The sequence below is a fragment of the Cibotium barometz genome, chromosome 11, assembly GCF_041138505.1.
Source record: "Cibotium barometz isolate CiBa-2024 chromosome 11, ASM4113850v1, whole genome shotgun sequence".
Classification (NCBI taxonomy): domain Eukaryota; kingdom Viridiplantae; phylum Streptophyta; class Polypodiopsida; order Cyatheales; family Cibotiaceae; genus Cibotium; species Cibotium barometz.
This window is the reverse complement of record NC_141056.1, coordinates 51,377,698-51,393,769: the sequence shown is the minus strand read 5'-3', so window position 1 is coordinate 51,393,769 and position 16,072 is coordinate 51,377,698. Positions and strand designations below refer to the sequence as shown.

The following is a 16,072-nucleotide window of genomic DNA, read 5'->3' as shown; positions in this document are numbered from 1 at the left end:
AAACAAGATGATAATGATGTTATACAAAACCAACACACAAATTCACTTAGTTCCATTAATAGGCTCTCACAAGGGTATCTCAAGTCATAAGGAATCTCAAAAGTTCCTTCTAAAATCAAGCCGCGTTCTTATATCAAAGGCACCTCCTTATTGTCAAGGGATTCCCTATAATCTAGAAGCCTTTGCACAAAGCGGATCATTAAAGGTTACTTTTCCTAAACACTAAGGTTTATAAACATGAGAGAGAGAGAGAGAGAGAGAGAGAGAGAGAGATGTGTGTGTAAAGGAGAGAGAAAGACTCACTCATATACATAGACATAGCTTAGAGAACCATGACCTCCTACTTGATAGTAGAAAGGTTAGGCAGTACCTAGGCCACGTTCTCATCAGCTCAACAAAAATGCACTAAGAGTTAGAGTAATACCTAGAGTAAACCATAACAAGACCAAGTTAGCATCCTCCTTCTAGATGGTTCATTGGAACTAGAAGGTAAGCTCTTCACAATAGAGTTTTTTGACCTTGTCATATGTGTAAAAGAAATGCAATGAATTCCAAATATATTCACCTTTTACAAGTGTAGCAGGAGCTTTTTACTTCCAACAAGAGAAGCTATGTCTATGTATATGGGTGAGTCTTTCTCTCTCCTTTACACTCTAAGCTATGTCTACGTATATGGGTGAGTCTTTCTCTCTCCTTTACACACACATCTCTCTCTCTCTCTCTCTCTCTCTCTCTCTCTCAAGTTTATACAAAATCTCTTCACTTATGTGAAAGCCACATTTTCAAATACATATACATGCAATTCTGTGTATAAATACATGCGGAGACAAAATAATATAGAGATGCATATATGTATACACCTACATGCATACTTTAGGAATTCGCATACACAAACATATATACATATACACATACATCTACAATGTCTATCCATATATATTTACATACACACACATATATGCGTACATTCATATACATATATTTATGTTTTTATAAACATATATGTTTGCATACATACATACATACATATATATATATATATATACGCTTTCATAGGTTGGTAGTCTAGTAGATAGAGTGGGTACTTGTCTTTGATTGGATTCATACATAGGGTAATATTTTAGACAATAAGTATCGTGGGACAAGATCTGTATTAACTTCTAATTATTTTTACAATTACTTTCCCTGTAGTTACATATGTTCTAAGAGACTAAGCCGACGTTCCCTACTAGCGTATATGTATACAGTGTATACGTATACCTGCATGATATTTATTAAGTATCACCGAACATATCGAAAAAATGATGACCAACCACGGCCTTCATTACTTTACTTGAGATGTTTTCATAATGTGAACATTGAACCTTACATTTAAGTAGAGCAAACACCACACTCACAATAACTGAGTTTGTCATTCCATGTCCCCCATGGTTACGAGCAAAGAGGTCCCTTCCATTTACACCAGCAGACATTCAAAACAAGGATAAACGCACACATACTTTGAGACATTTGATACCATGCTCTAGAGGGCTGCCATCACTATAACATCCATGATTTGATGTTCTTATGACTACATAACATTTTTTAATACAAGAAAATAGTAATGACAACAACATTTAATTATTTTAGAGCTTACGGATATCAAAATCAAGATGAGCTTTGTTTTAGCCAAAAACCATGCCATCCAAAGCACATCTAGCACATGCTCTAGTCCTCACATCATATGGTTTCACTCAACTGCTCTTTTGTGGACTGCTTCCTCGTCAGCAAAATAATTGGCATTGTTTATGGCATCGTAGTCCCTTTTGTAAGTAACATACAAGGGAGTGTAGAACAAACAACACAGTGCAAATGGGATGGCCATCATTGTGAACAAGCCCCTTGAAAGGGCAAGAGCTTCCACTTGGGAACCTGACTCTGGAATAACTTTGTCAACTCTGTAGCCATATACCTTCTCGGCCAAGAGGCCTACCAGTGGTGCAGCTAATGCAGCAAACGAGCCTTCAAAAGCCCGATCAAACGCATAGATCATAGTTCTATGACTAGGTTGCACGATATCTGCAAAAATAGGACTATTTGCACAGGCTTGGCACCAGCTGATCGTCAAACCCATACATGCCAGAGTAGTGGCATATAAAAGCCACTGTTGAGAGTCTTGTGGTAAAGCTACAAGCAAAAACCATGAGAAAGGAACGCCCATGAAAGAGCTGAACTGAGCAGACGTCACCCGCCCCAAAAAAGGATACCTCTTCATTGCCCTGTCAGCAATCCAGCCGCCGAAAAGAGACCCGAATGCACAACCCGTTACAAATATTCCCATCAGAGTGGCTGCTCCTTCATGGCCAAAACCTGTTGGATGTGTGCGAAGAAGACTGTTAGGTTCCTAGTGTTACACCAATAGAGCACCTTACCCCAATGCCTTGGCTTTTAATTGACCAGAACAGAGATTAAGTGACACAAACTCACAGCATAGCTTCATGAAAATCATTTTAGTTACAACATCAAAAATACGCCTTGCCCCAGATGTTGGAAGGCCTTGCGTAAGAGAGTTTACATGGAACCAATGGGTGTGTAGCCTAGTGGTGAGGGTTTGTGACCGGGAAAGAGGAGGTCCCGAGTTCAAATCCCCACAGGCTTCCTGGTAGCATCCGGGCCATTTACGGCCATAATTGTACCGCCTTCATGTGGGAGACCAAGCCACCTGCGGGTGGGCACGAAAGCTTCCCCTACAGAAGGATCCACTCAAGGGGGGAAAGAAAGACTTTACATGGAAAAGGTTGAGGCTTACGAGCACGTTTTTTGCATCTTGGAAAATTTATGTATGGTTTCAGGGTACTACATTCTCTTGGACTGCAGCCCATTTGTAACCCAACTCTTTGTCCACTCCATAGTCGTCCTTCCTCCTTAAACATGGGCTCACATTAGGGCCAACCAATTTCAGTTTACCTAGCCCTAGCACATAGTCATTCCACATATATATGGAGTAACACATGTACCAATTTGTCTTGGAGTAAGAACAGAGGCAGATTTTCTAGAGGCAAATGTTGAAAGAGTACTAGAAGTTTAGATCCAGCATCAAATGGAGGACCATAGCTAGACTATCCTCTTGCATCGATTGCATCAAGGAGAGGAATTTTACATTAATCAAATTTTGAGTCTAGAAAACACCCATAGGTCTTGCCTGTTCTTGGATGGGACAGCTTTGTGGCAGAGTATGAACACGTTTTATGATTATCATGATGTTTTTGAGCCATCCATCTTCATGTGCCTTTGGGCAATCTTAAAGATGATAATGCTAAGACTCCTAGAGAACCCCACACAAGTCACAAGAGGCAAGGAGGCCACAATGGCAAGCTAGATGCCCACTGCAAGACACTTGTAGGCTGCCTACCTACCGTAGGAAGAGAGAGATCTTCCTTGAATGAAAGCTGTCTCAAAACCTGTTCTAGAAGTAGGAGAGGAAGAAGGGGGGAGATGCCATGGGCATGCCAATGTCAAGCTCTACCACTTGGTATATTGCCCCTTGAGCCTGTGCACATCTACTAACAACTATGCCCTATAGGGTCATAGATGTCATGCCTCGTAGATCTATAGATCTGAGGCTTTCCGGTTGCCCAAAATGAATGCCAAGTGTCTTTCCTACGTGGTATGTTCAGTCACCACCTTGACTAGGCCTAGGTCCATGATGGGAGCTCTACAATACACCTATGGCTATTGTCATTCCAATCACAAACTCTACCTATAAGATTCAAGAGATGTGGCAAATAGTCTACAAAGGTCATGTCACGTTGTCACGTGCACCCATACACTGTGGTACACGATGACAAACTGGCTCATCAACAGTCAAGGATCATGTACAGAAGTAGTACCTTTTAGGATATATTTGTCATATGCCATGACCCCTTTGTGAGCCCAGTCTAGGACATGTCAGGCACGAGCTACGTAGGTCAGTCTTCCAGCCATGTCAGGTCAGTCCTCTTAGCCCACTGTGGAGAATTCAGCAAGTGTTCATCATTCAGATGCATGTAGATGTTAGTCATAGCAGTAGATGCATTATAGGCACTCAGTTGCATTCCATGTAGATGGGGGGGGCAGCCCCAAGGCAGCCTCAACGCTGTCGCCCAGGTCCTTGTGGGCTTGGGGCTCTTGTCGGCCAGGTCTAGTAGCCACCCGACCAGCTAACCAGCCACCCGACCAGCCAAGGCAGCTGACTTGGCATTTAAGCCAGTCGTGGATATTTGCTACCAGCCAACAAGCTTTAAGGGCAGCCGACTAGGCACCCCAAAGCATATAAAAGGACGGGTTCAGATCAGTCCATAAATCATCAAACATAAACCAGAGATTATCATCAGAAGTCAAGCATGTGTGCCTAGGCTCTTGCCTGTGCATACTTACAGCCCTACTTGTGCTCTCAGCCAAAGACAAAGAAGCTCAGTCTCTTCAGGAGTATTCAGCACACATACCCTAAGTCTCAGGCCAGTGTATTTCTCTCGAAGATAACTTCAAAAAAGCTTATGCACAATTCTGCCCAGCGTTTGGTCGCTTTGTCCTTGCGTTTGGCGGTCAATCAGTCAGTTTGTCCGCTCAATCTTGTGGACACAGTTCAACTTGTATACAATGCTTGCAAAGGGCCCTTCAGTGGGTAATTCAGGACCCCGTCTGGTGTCGTCTCTACTACATCTCTTTCAGATTCATGTATGTTGTTTTAAAGGATTGCTAAGGACTCACTCATAGTTGTCTACGAAACTAGTCCCGCTCATGAGGTAAGTAAAAAACGGTACGGTACGAAACTATGCAAGTGAAACTATTGCGAAACTGTTTTTTTTTAATGGCCGTTTTTTTTGGGTGACTTTTTTTAATGTCAGTTTTTCTTCTTCCTGTTTTGTTTTACTATTTTTTATGGCCGTTTGGGCAATGGGGGCTTTCTACCTTGCCACCTTCTCTCGACTTTGCATCTCTAAATGTGTACAAATATCTATTTTTCAAGTGTTCTTTTAAAGTCGATCGTGCCTCTATCGAACTTATTTTTCCGAAATAAAGTCCCCTACCAGTACTATTTTTTCGTACCTTCGTACTTGACAACTATGGACTCACTAAACTCAGTTTTAAAGAAAAGCTCCATTCTTTCACACGGTCGTAGCTCGGTGCATGCTACATTGGTATTAGAGCTTGGGATGTGATTCAACCAAGCAGCCTAGGGTGAGGGCATCCTGTGGATGGTAAAGCTAAGATCAGGAAAACCACTCGCCCATCCACAATGGCATCAAGTTCCGAAGACATCACCGTTCGAAGAAGAAACACTTCCGCAAAAAGGAGACAAAGACAACCAAAAGCTAAAGGAGCAGATACAGCAACTCCAGATTCAACTTGAAAGAGTACAGGTGGAGAAAAAACTGGCAGAATTATAGGCAACCTTGGCCCAGCAAGAGACCTAAAGAACAAAGTTCCTCAATGGAACAATGGTGTCGATGGATAACTGAAAAGGAAGAGCGAGACCGTGAAGCAAGACTGGGTGAACAACTGGTAGAGAAAGCCAAACGCAAGGCCAAAGAGGAGTAATAGCGGGCGGAGCTTGAAGCGAAGGCGAACCACGAGCGACAAGCCCGAGAAGAATTGAGGGACCAGTTTCAATAGACACTCCAGACTCTGGTAACTTCTTTCCACCCTTCTCAATCCTCCATAACCCCAGTCATAGCCTCGACAACAGTTATCCGTGCCTCACCGAACTTCACCAAGTACGACGGCAAGTGCGACCATTCGGTTGTGACTCAATTTATTCACTAGTTTGTTGCCCACTTTCCTCTTTCCAAGATCAGAGAAACCCAACACAAAGTCCATCTACCGGCTCTACACCTCACGGGTGATGCAGTTACTTGGTGGCAACATTGGTCCCGTTTGCACACAGATTCCTTCACGGGCTTACCGGACTATGATTGGGACACTTGTGTGTCAGATTTGAACACTAGGTTTCTACCTCCACAGTACATGACAAATCTTGAAGATGAGTTCTATAAACTTACCCAGAACGGTTCCCTGTGCTCACTTACTCCAACAAAGTGATCACATCAGCTCGACAGTTGAAAGTCCAAGGAGGAGAAGCTCAAGCAGTTCATTCGGGGATTGGATCCAAACATTTGGTTCCCCGTTCGAAATTTTGAACCTCAGACATATAACAAGGCTTTGACTCTTGCGCAGAATCACGAGATGATGCTCAATGGAGGCAAGACCAAAATCACTCCAGTAAGCCCCAAACCTCAGCAACAGCAGACGCAGACCACTCAGCAGAACCATGCGTCTAACCAGCAAGCAGGTAAGGGGGCTCCCAACAACAAGGATCAAAAGAATAAGAGCCAAAATAGCTCTAGGAAGGAGCGACAGGATGGACCTAAGAAGACCCCTAAAGAAAAGATCAAGGAGGGCCTTATTGGAGGATTCCTACAGTCAGATGAGAAGGAATGGTACTTCAAAGAGAACCGTTGTTTTTTCTGCCACCACATGGGACGATTGTACCAAATGGCAAGCGGAAAAAGGTAAATAAGAAGCCTCTACAGTGGCTACCGCCACAACTGTACCAGCCCCTCCACCCCCGCCCTCAACCACCAATGCTGTTCAGTTTTTGCCCGCTTTGAATGCGGTACCCGCAGTGGTATTTGATGTACCCGCAATGGTATTTGATGATAAGTAGGAAGGCGGAGTTGAGGAGCATCAGAAAGGTCTTACCATAGCTTATGGCACATCGAAGGGGTAACAGTTTCTTGTCCTCTTCGATATGGGCAGTTCTAAAGACGCCATCTCTCCACAGTTGGCAACCAAGATGAAATGTGTCCTTGTGCCATATCATTTGGACATGGACGGGTTAACCCCTGGCCTACGTACTCATATTTCCCAGAAAGCTCAACAGTTTGCCTTCACAGTTCAAAAGGCCCAGTTTCAGAGGGACTTCATCATCTCACCCCTTCCCGGGTGCGACATGATCCTTGGAATTCAACGGTTCCACCAGTATCCACCCATTCCTCATTGGAGGCAGGACACCTTCACAATCATCGAAGGTTTGCCTGAGCCTACTATCATTCGCGGGGATCAGAGCGTTCAAGGCATTCCACTTATTTCCCACCTTCAAGCCAGTAGAGCTATTAGAAAGAGAGCTGACTGTGCGATGATCTATGTCCGCCCACCGCAAATAGCAACATCCACTGCGACTCCATTAGAACCCCAGATGACCGGCCTCCTCCAGCAGTTTCAAGACATCATGTTGAGGGATGATCTTCCACCAAGACCCCCACCCTCTCGTCCTGAAGACCATCATATCGAATTGGTACCTGGAGCTGAGCCACCCAGTAAGTTTCTGTATCGTCTTTCCAAGGCGTTGGAAGCTGAGTTGGAGATGCAACTAGCACAGTTGTTGAGGTATGGTTTCATCAAGCCTTCTTTCGCTCTATTTGTTACACCAATTCTATTTGTACAGAAGAAGGATAAGACCGCACATCTCTGTGTGGGATACTGAACCTTGACCAAGTTGACAATCAAGAATAAGTTCCCCATGCCAAGGATAGAGTACATCCTTGAACGGCTCAACGGTGCTCAGTACTTCACGAAGATCGACCTCAAAAGTGGCTATCATCAAGTCAGGATTTTCGAGGCCGATACCCCAAAGACTACCTTTCGAACAAAACGAGGGCATTATGAGTTTGTGGTCATGACTTTTAGTTTGACCAATGCACCGGCGACATTCAACAAGATGATGTAACGAGTCTTCGCCGTACTCATCGATATATGTCTTTTCATTTTTTTGGATGACATTCTTATTTTTTCTGCCACTGCACAGCAGCACGTGAAACATGTGCAAAACGTCTTGCAGCTTTTGCGAGACAACGAACTCTACATTAATGCAACGAAGAGCATATTTGGAGTTCAAGAAGTACAGTACTTGCTCTATGTGATCAGTTCCAATGGCATTTGCCTTGACTTGAAAAGATAAAGGCAATCCTCGATTGGGACGTTCCAAAGACAGCCCAAGAGATACGTTCCTTCGTGGGCTTGTGCCAAGCATATAGCTCGCACTTGGATCGGTTTTCTAACCTTGCAGCACCATTGACAGATTTGCTCAAGGGAGTGAAGACTAGAAGACAGAAAGTTTCAATCATAGGTAAGGCTTTAGAGGCTTTCTTTGCTTTGCAAAAGGCAGCTTCCAAAGCACCAGTTCTTAACTCACATCATGGGATGACCCTTTTGAGGTAATCACCGATGCCAGTAATCTTGCCATAGGAGCAGTTTTGCAACAAGAAGGTAGACCATTGGCGTATTACAACAGAAAGTTAAATGACAAAGAAAAAAATTATTCTGTATATGACAAAGAGTTGGTAGGAGTTATCACAGCCTTGAAGCAATGAAAACCTTTTCTTTATTGAAGAGAATTTGCTATGAAGACAAACCACGAGGCCTTGAAGTGGTTACAAACCATGCCAAGTGCCTAGTGAAGCAATAGACAACATCGGTGGAGTCAGTTGTTCCAACAATTTGGAGGAATGATTGAGTATGTACCAGGTAAGAACAACCCCGTAGAGCAGACGCTCTGAGTCGCAAAGGTAGTATTCAGACAGTACACCATTCAAGACGGTTCGCTCTTTTACAAGAGTCGATTATGTGTTCTCAGGGAGAAACGACTGGCACTCCATGATGTCCATGATTCACTTGTTGGTGGTCATCGCGGGATTAACAATACCTAGGAGAAGTTAGAAAGATCGTTCTATTGGCCAAAGATGCGCAGGGATGTGTACAACTATGTTTCGCAGTGTTCTAATGTCAAAAAAATACCAGATACCAAACAAGTAAGGTTGCTTCGGCCATTGCCAGCTCCGGAGGGTCTGTTTCACGACATTTCGATGGATTTTGTTGGACCCTTCCCACATCTATTGGATCTCAAAATACTCAGTGTATGACAATAGTTGACAGATTCAATAAATTTTGTATGCTTATACCATGCAAGCAGACGGCCACATCAGAAGATATAGCCTGGCTTTTTCTCCCACATTGGTATCCAGTTTGTGGTTTGCCACAGACCGGCACTTCAAATTGAGACCCAAAGTTTACATCTCACTTTTGACGAGCTCTGTTCGACAACTTTGGTACCAAATTGCAATTGTCCAATGCATTCCATCCCCAGACCGATGAACAAACCGAGATTTACAACCAGTTGGCTTTCAATGTGCTTAAAGCGTGCTGCCATGATTAGCAGTTGAAGTGGGAGCTTCATCTACCATTGGTACAGGCGATTCTCAATGACACTCACTCATCCAGTGTTGGCAGAACTCTGTACAAGGCAGCCTTTGATCGAAGATTTTCATCCCTTCTCATGAGGATGATCTCTCCTTCCTTGGAAGCCAACAAGACAACAAACTTTTTCAGCCATCATTGAGTCCATCAAAGAATGTCTTACCAAAGCTTAGGAGGCTTATACCAGATAGGCAAACAAGTCACGGAGAGACATCAATTTCAAAAAAGGTGAATGGGTATATTTAAGGATCATGAAGCAACGACTCAAGCAAGTGGGCAAGCGCTATCCAAAGTTGTCATTCAAAAGTTTTGGTCCTTTTCCCATCATAAAAAAAATAAGCAACATTGCCATGCAACTCAGATTGCCAAACAATTGGACAATGCACGTCGTCTTCCACGTCTCTTGGTTAAAGCCTTATATTGGACCTTCGTTGCAGAATGTTCCAGAAGAGCAGTAGCCAGAAATGGTTGATGAAGCAAAGGTGATAGAGCCCGAGCAGATCCTTCTACATCACTGGAAGCATGGTTTTGGACGACTTCTTTGTCAATTTTATGCAAAGTTCAAAGATTGAGGGACCCATGAAGCCATTTGGCTAGATGAAGAATTCTTCCTCAAAGTATCCACAATTATCGGCAGACTATCTCGAAGCTTTGAACCTGCCGCCAAGCTAAGCAGGAGGAAATGTCACGTGCATCCATGCACTATGGTACACGGTGACAAACTGGCTCATCAACAGTGCAAGAATCATGTACAGAAGTAGTACCTTTTAGGATATATTTGTCGTATGTCATGACCCCTTTGTGAGCCCAGTCCGCCGAGACATGTCAGGCACGAGCTACGTAGGTCAGTCTCCTAGCTCGGTCAGTCCTCTTAACCCATTGTGTGGAGAATTCAACAAGTGTTCATCATTCAGATGCATGTAGATGTCAGCCATGGCAATAGATGCATTAAAGGCACTCAGTTGCATTCCATGTAGAAGGGGGGGCAGCCCCAAGGCAGCCTTAACATGGGCATTGCCTTGCAAGGGTACTTAGTACCCCTAGCCAACCTTTGAAGACAAGGCGGCAGGCCTCATGGCCTGTGCAGGCTGTCAGCTAGGTCCTTGTGGGCTTGGGGCTCCTGTCGGCTTTACTAACTAACCAGCCGACTAGCTAACCAACCAGCCGACTAGCCAAGGCAGCCAACTTGGCATTTAAGCCAGTCGTGGATATTTGCTGCCAGCCGACATGCTTTAAGGGCAGCCAACTGGGCACCCTGAAGCATATAAAAGGACAAGTTCATATCAGTCCATAAATCATTAGACATAAACCAGAGATGGTTCGAGTAGTCTTTTGCCCCTATACCCAAGTCTGACGAACGATTTGCCATCAGTAGCCTCCACCAGAGTTTCCTTTGGCTTCACCCTACTCAGGCATAGTTCACCATCTTTCGGGTCCCAGCAGGTACGCTCCCACTCAAACCTTTCACAAAAGATCATGGTCGGTCGATGGTGCACCCTACGAGGGGGGTTCCACTTGTCAGGTTACTTGTGCCTCCGTGGGTTTGCCACCCACCAGAAAGAGATGTAGTAGAGACGACACCGGATGGGGTCCCGAATTACCCACTGAATAGCCCCCCTCTGCAAGCAGGAGTATTTGCTTTATTTCTTCTTCTAGAGAACTGTATATAAGCTGAACTGTGTCCACAAGACTGAGAGGACAAACTGACTGACAGACCGCCAAATGCAAGGACAAAGCAACCAAAGGCTGGGCAAAACTTTAGACGACTTTGAAGCTATCTTCGAGAGAAATACACCGGCCCGAGACTGAGGGTAGGTGTGTTGAATACTCCTGAAGAGACTCGGCTTCTTTGCCTTGGGCTGAGAGCACAAGTAGGGCTGTAAGTATGCACAGGCAAGAGCCTAGGCACATATGCCCAGTTTATAAAAGTAAAAACGCCCCCCCCACACCCTCCTCCCTCCCTCCACTATCTCCTGAGTGCTTTATGTGCGGCAAGTCAGTCCTCGACATGTTGCATTTGATGATAAATTCATCCAAAAGGCCCGTCTTATAGGAGCACAATCATTACTATGAAGAGCTCTGAGGTCGGTCAGTTCTTCAAATTTTTAACTCTGACCCTACAATTCATCCCACAAAAGATATCAGTTTACAGCAATAAAGTTGATAGCAAGTTTGCCTTGTGCATTTCCCCAGCAATGTTCATGTCATTTCAGTTATACACGCGCAACAGGGCACCACAACTGGCAGGATCAGGACTCAGGACAGACCCGACTTTAATACATCGTTTTATAGATCAGCTAAGAAGACTTTGGATTGGAAAAGGTCCATTGCGTGGGTATGCCCGGATGAATGCATGCCTGTTAATAGGAATGAACCCTCTCGGCTAGCCAAAGGTTCTCAGAAGGTTTGAAGGTACTCATAAAAAAAGGGCTGAGAAGAAGAAATTGAACGAGGTGTGCTCGCTGAAGCTCCCGCCCCCCTCCCTGCTCGCGCTGCCTGCATACCTGCGCCCCCCCCGCCTACCTGCCTGCTCTCTCCTCGCGCCCCCCCTCTTTCCTCGCGCCTCCCCTTGTCCCCCCCCGCCTGCCTTCGCTTCTGCGCCCCCCTCCATCGCTGACTGCCCGCCGCCCTTCCTTTTGCTGCCCCCCCCCCCCCCCGCCTGCCTTCGCTGCTGCGCCCCCCTCCCTCGCTGCATTGCTCGCCGCCCCTCCTCGCCTTCGCGCCCCCCCCCCCCTTCTTTCGCGCCCACCTCCACTCTGCAGCACCCCGCCCCCCCCCTCCGCCAGCTCTTTCTCCGCCCCTCCCCTATTGCGCGCAGCCCCCCCCCCCCCCCCCCCCCCCCCCCCCCCCCCAGGGTTTCTCCTTTGCCGTTTCACCCCCCCCCCCCCCCAGGGTTTCTCCTTCGCCGTTTCACCCCCCCCCCCTCCCCCCACTTTTTTCTTGCTAACTTCCGCCCCCAGGGGGTTTTTTCCTTTTTTTTCCGGCCTTCGTCTTCCGCCTCTCTGTGTGCAGCTCGGTTCTTGCAGGATCTCCGCTTTCGCCTCGCCTTCGCCATAGCTTCAGACTCCGATGGAGGCTCCTCCCGCCCCGCCTCAGAGGGACTCATCCGCAGCCCCCTCGCTCGCCCCTAAGGACAGCCCCATCAGGCTTTCTCTTTCGCCAGAAGAGGAAGCGAGCCTCACCGCAGAGGTGGAACGCCTCCAGGCTCATTCCACCATCTGCCGTATAGTCGGCACTCGCCCCAGCAGAGGGGAGATCCGGGATCTTCTCCAGGCCCGCCTTCTTGCAGATGTGGGCAAGATCCTGGACGTACAGCTACTGGGCCGTGGACATTACCAGATCGAGTTTGAGACCGCCCAAAGCGTGGCCAAGGTCCTTGCCATGAGTCCCCTTGACATCAGGGGTGCTCGGGCTTTCTTCAGACCTTGGCAGCATGGCTTTGACCCAGCAGCGGCTGAGCAGGGAGAGCGCCTTTTTCATGTTACAGTTTGCTTCCCTGGACTCCGCCGGGAGTATCTTCCGCTCCTCTCTAGGCTCGGTGCATTGGTGGGCTCGATACTAGAGACTGGCCTCACAGCAGCTTCAGTGGTGGCCAGAGCAGCTGGGCTACCTTCGGTCAGAGTTTTGGTGTCTGACATCTCCTCCCTTCCTAAGGTCATTCAGCTACCTAGGATAGGGGGGGGATGGATTGATCAGAGAGTGGAGTTCTCGGGGCTCCCGAACCAGTGCTTCATTTGCAGGCAGATCGGTCATCTGGCCAAGGCCTGCCCTCGCAGGAGACCCCGACCCTCACCACAGCAGCAGGCCCTTGATGGCCCGCCCACAGATGCGGCCGGTTGGATCGCCGACAGGGAGGGACTAATCTATCACGGATTGATCACTTTTATGTGGGCGACTGGTTAGGGGAGCGAGGGGGCTCCGTCGGCATTCTCGCTGGCACCTCATTTTCAGATCATTCGCCAGTTATCTTGACATTGGAGGAGAGGACACGGGAGCCCAGCTTGCAGTTGAGGATCCCAGAGAGGGTACTTACAGATCCCAGTCTCGCTGAGGACATTGACAGGATCTGGCATGATAGTCAGTGCTCTGACCAGGATGCAGCAGGCCAGTGTGCCCAGGGACTCATCGAGCTTAGCTCTTCTTTGCACGCTGCAGCTTTGACACGGCTGGGAGAGATTCGCGAGCGGGAGCATCGGCTGAGACACAGCCTTGCTTCGCTACAGCGCCTTCAGGAGCAGCAGCCTGCATGTGAGTGGGTGGCGTCACACCTGAGCCAAGCACGCCAGTAGGTTAGAGAGGCAGAGGAGCAGAGACATGAGTTTTCCTATCGTCGTCAGGCCTCTCAGTGGACGCAGCTTGGTGATAGAGTGATTGGGGAGTTTTTTGAGATCACTGGACCCCGCCATGCTCGAGCAGGAGTCCGTCAGCTCGGTAGACTGGATGGATCGGTAGCTACTGAGCCCGGGGAGATCAGAGCCATTGCCACTGCATTCTATAGAGACCTGCTTTCAGCGGAGCCAGCCACTGAGGATCGAGATGCTTGCAGACAGACTGTGTGGGCCCATGTGCAGAGGAGGGTCACAGATCGTATGCGTACAGTTCTTGGTGCGCCTCTTTCAGAGATTGAGCTTGCCGAGGCCTTGAGGGTCCTGCCGTGACATAGTTGCCCAGGGGAGGACGGACTGACGCCGGCCTTTTTCATGCGCTATTGGGACCTTTTGGGGCCAGGCCTCCACAAGGGCTTTCAGTATGTTTTGGACACTGGGGTGATGCCACAGAGCTTTTCAGAGGGCTTGATCTTTCTTATCCCCAAGGGGGAGGGAGTATCAGATGATATTCCGCATTGGAGGCCTATTACGATCTTCAATACTGTCTACAAGGTCTTAGCAAAGGCCTTGAGTTTGAGGATCCAGCGCTTCCTGGGGGAGTTGATTCATGCTACCCAGACAGGCTTATTTTTGCATGGCCAAGAGGCCAATCTTCTTCGGGCAGAGCAGTCGCTCCAGGTTTTTAGTGCAGCTTCGGGAGCATTGATCAATTGGCGCAAGACAGTGGCCTTTTGGATCAGTAGTGCTCCCACTCCGGCATGGAGCCCGGACCCCGGTTTTAGATGGATTCCTCCTGGCACAGCAGTGCGGTATTTGGGATGCCAGATTGGACTAGATTTGTCACCTGAGCAGCAGATTGCCCCGCTTCTTCTGAGCATTCGGAAGAAGCTTTTGTATTGGAGTACAACTCGACTATCCTTGGCTGGGAGGGTGGTGGTGGCAAATCAGGTGCTGTTAGCAACCATGTGGTACATTACGTCTTGCTGGATCTTCTCGAGCTCTTGCATCAACCAGGTACAGAGGTTGATCAAGAACTTTCTTTGGTCTGGGCGGGACGGTCAGCCAGCCCGGGCAAAGGTTGCATGGGCAGTTATTACACTTCCGCTGGCTCAGGGAGGCTTGGGCATTATAGATCCAGTCGATCAGAGTAGAGCCTTATTGGGGAAGCTTATTGTTCGAGGGCTGCTTCCAGGCGCTGAGCCTTGGAAAGAGCTTCTCTTGCAGCGGTTGCAGGCTCGGGCTCCCCCAGCAGGGGGCACTTGGGGACCAGAGATTCGCTGGATCTTCATAGAGATGAGGAGGACAGGCCTCAGTAGAGGATGGGAGGACAAATTTGCTTTGAGCATCCTGAGAGCTTGGGAGCTGCTGAGACCGGGGCTCTCTCAGCGACCTCCTCCTTGTGTTGAGGAGCGGGCCAGACAGCCGCTCATCTGGAGCCCAGCGCTTCGCACAGAGCAGGGTCATATGCTGGGTTCTCGGCCTCGTCTAGCCTAGGGACCTTTAGCGGCAGGCCCATCATGTAGCTTTGGAGACTGGCAGGCCTTCTGCAGTCTCCCAGAGGAGATCCAAGTGGAGAGGCTGAGTCACTTCAGAGGGGGGTTGATTATGAGGGATGATATTCAGGAGGCACTCACAGAGGAGTGGTTCACGCCTTTCGAGCCAGTGGCCCCACGGTGGATGGGAGCCTTTACACAGTTGGAGATCCTGATTGCTGTCAGAGCTTACACTGAGGATGGCAGATGCCTCTACTATGAGATTCAGGATGAGGGCAGACTTCAGAGAGTGGAGGTGGAGTCGCCTTTGGTTGCAGAGTGCACCTTTCAGAGGATACGGGTAGTGGCCGCCGCTTCTCCGAAGTGGCATATTGACACCGACCCTGCAGATGTGCTCTCGGATTGGCGCATATGGGCATATGCAGCGCGCCCCTTGGCCCGGCTACAGTGGGACCCGGGGGAGTACGAGTGGCATGATCCTTATGCATCCCTTGAGGCCACAGAGATCACCTTTTTCCAGTATACAGTTCGGCTGGGGCGGCATATTTTGATGGCGAGGAGGATGGTCTCTCCGGCTGCAGCGGGGCATTGGCGGCTACAGGGACTCTCACAGGAGTTCCTGGAGGATTTTTGGGCTCGGCTCTGGGCTAGTCGACAGGCCCGCAGGATCTCGACTTTCCAGTGGGCTGGTCACCCACAGGGGCTCAGCAGTTGGCACCTGGCTTGTTTACAGCGGTCTTCCGACGGCCTGCGTCCGATGCGGCCACCCTATGGAGACACAGAGACATTGCCTTTGGGATTGCCCTCAGGCGCAGCAGATTTGGTTGCGGATGCTGCATATTCTGGCCCCCCTCTCTCCAAAGGGTATGTTTACATGGGGTGCCGCTGCTTGGTCGACTTCGTCAGGGCCTGCTATAGGCTATGAGATGGAGTAGGACAGTCAGGCCACAGATTCATTAGGGGCCAGCCTCGCCTGGT

General features: G+C 48.2%; 1 protein-coding gene across 1 annotated transcript in view; it reads right to left on the bottom strand.

The window, feature by feature from the left end:
* Positions 1-1,536: 1,536 nt before the first annotated feature.
* LOC147634305 (Major facilitator superfamily protein) overlaps positions 1,537-16,072 on the bottom strand; it is a 37,749-nt gene continuing 23,213 nt past the window's right edge. Inside the window, exon 4 of the mRNA XM_086805443.1 lies at positions 1,537-2,349. Coding sequence (XP_086661569.1) covers positions 1,730-2,349 — 620 coding nt within the window. The 3' untranslated portion in view covers positions 1,537-1,729. The remainder of the gene's footprint in view (positions 2,350-16,072) is intronic.